Source organism: Tupaia chinensis, unplaced genomic scaffold, assembly GCF_000334495.1.
Source record: "Tupaia chinensis unplaced genomic scaffold, TupChi_1.0 Scaffold000126_2, whole genome shotgun sequence".
NCBI lineage: Eukaryota > Metazoa > Chordata > Mammalia > Scandentia > Tupaiidae > Tupaia > Tupaia belangeri.
This window is the reverse complement of record NW_006159594.1, coordinates 1022200-1023910: the sequence shown is the minus strand read 5'-3', so window position 1 is coordinate 1023910 and position 1711 is coordinate 1022200. Positions and strand designations below refer to the sequence as shown.

Below are 1711 nucleotides of genomic sequence, written 5' to 3'. Positions count from 1 at the left end.
AGAGGAGAATGGAGGAGAAGGGATTGCGGAGTGGCCATCCCCCCTGGGAGGTGATTTCTCGCTTTCCGTCTCTCTGTCTCTGTCTGTCTGGCGAGCGCATGCGCCCTATAGTGAAAATCTCTCTCAAAAAAAAAAAAGAATTATTTTATTTTTCTTTCTTTCTTTCCTTCCTCCCTCCCTCCCTCCCTCCCTCTCTCTCTCTCTCTCTCTCTCTCTCTCTTTCTTTCTTTCTTTCTTTCTTTCTTTCTTTCTATTTGGCCAGAGAGGGACAGAGTGAGAGAGAAAGTGAGAAATGAAGCCTAGGTCTAGGATTTGAACCGCATTCAGCTAAGTGGGAGCCCTTAACCACCCTGCCACCTATCTGCCCCCTAAGGGAAGACTTTTCCACAGTGGAGGGGAGAAGAGCAGAGAGAGCCACCGGACCTTGCCCTGCTTCTCACCTGATGGTTACGGTCTGCTCCTTGCTGCCCAGGATGAGCCAGGAACAGTTGGCAGGGGAGTTGCGGCTGTCTCGGCCCAGGGGCCTCTGTAAGCTGCCCTGTACTTCCAAGAGCAATGCCGGCGGATTCTCACACGCTGGAGGGAGGAAAGTAGCAACACTGGTGAGTGCTGTAGCCTCCCGCAGGTTCCCAGGCTTGAGGCCTGCCTACCCACACACTCACACACCCTGGAGTTATGGCCCTCAGTCCCTCCTCTTCCTTCCAGACTCATCATAGTTTCACCTTCAGTATCAACAACTCCACAAACAGTGCTGAGATCTGCTTTGCGCCGGTCACTGGGCCAGGAGGAACAGGAAATACTGTCTCTACCCTCAGCCAGAAGATCAAGTTTGGATACTCTGGGAGAAAAACACTAAAACGTACAGAACAACTACCAGGTCAGGTCCACACTGGGCCTCAGTTCCTAGGTCTGTAAAATAAACGATGGATGATCTCCATCCTAAAACTACGGTAGGACTCATGAAATTCAGGGAAGAAAGGGTCCTTCTCTAGAGGCTCGCTGCTTCCCAAGCCCACAGAGCGCCAGGGGCTCCCTCCACTCACCAGGATTTGGGGACACGATTCGGTCTGGATGGGCTACAGCGCCCCCTAGAGGAAGAAGCGAGAAAGGCAGGAGCGTGAGTCACCCTTAGGAGTTTTCTTCACCTGAGCAACTCCAGGAGGAAAGGAAGCCGCACGGGACTTCCGGGCTGAGGGAGGCTGTGGTGTGTGACCTCGAAGGTCCGACGGGGGGCCCGTGGGGTTGGCAGGTGGTCAGGGGAAGCCGGAGAGAGACCAGGGCGAGTGAGCCGCGGGGGACTTCCGGGGGTCGGGCAGGGGCAGGCAGCGCGGGGTGTGCGGGTGGAGCCGGGCCCCCGAGGCAGGGTGCGGGGAGGGGTCGCTTGGGGGACATAGAGCGGCCGGGCGCGGTGACAGCCCTGGGGGCGGGATGCCGGGTGGGTTCTTACCAAGGAGGAGGAGGAGGAGGATGGCCGGCAGCATCCTGGAGGTGCAGGAGTCCCGGAGCCTCTGTGGTCTACCCATTGGGGAGGCAGCGGCGCTCCGGGCGTCCAGGTCCCCGGGTGTCGCCTCCCCGAGGGGGCTCCATGGCCCAGGCTCGACCCGTGCTCCGGATGCCAGGGCTGGGGGCGGGGAGGCGGCGGCGGCCCGGCAGCTGGGGCGGTGCCTCTCGCCAACTTCGGAGTTGTTTTCTCCGGCCGCCGCCGCGCTCT

The 1711-nt window shown here is 59.3% G+C and overlaps 1 protein-coding gene across 1 annotated transcript in view; it reads right to left on the bottom strand.

Moving 5' to 3' along the window:
* Window positions 1–1711, bottom strand: part of LRP10 (LDL receptor related protein 10) — a gene marked incomplete at its 5' end in the record, with an annotated part of 7434 nt that extends 5723 nt beyond the window's left edge. Inside the window, 3 exon segments of the mRNA XM_006144487.3 lie at window positions 441–576; window positions 1044–1088; window positions 1448–1711. Of these exon segments, the coding sequence (XP_006144549.1) occupies window positions 441–576; window positions 1044–1088; window positions 1448–1523 (257 nt within the window).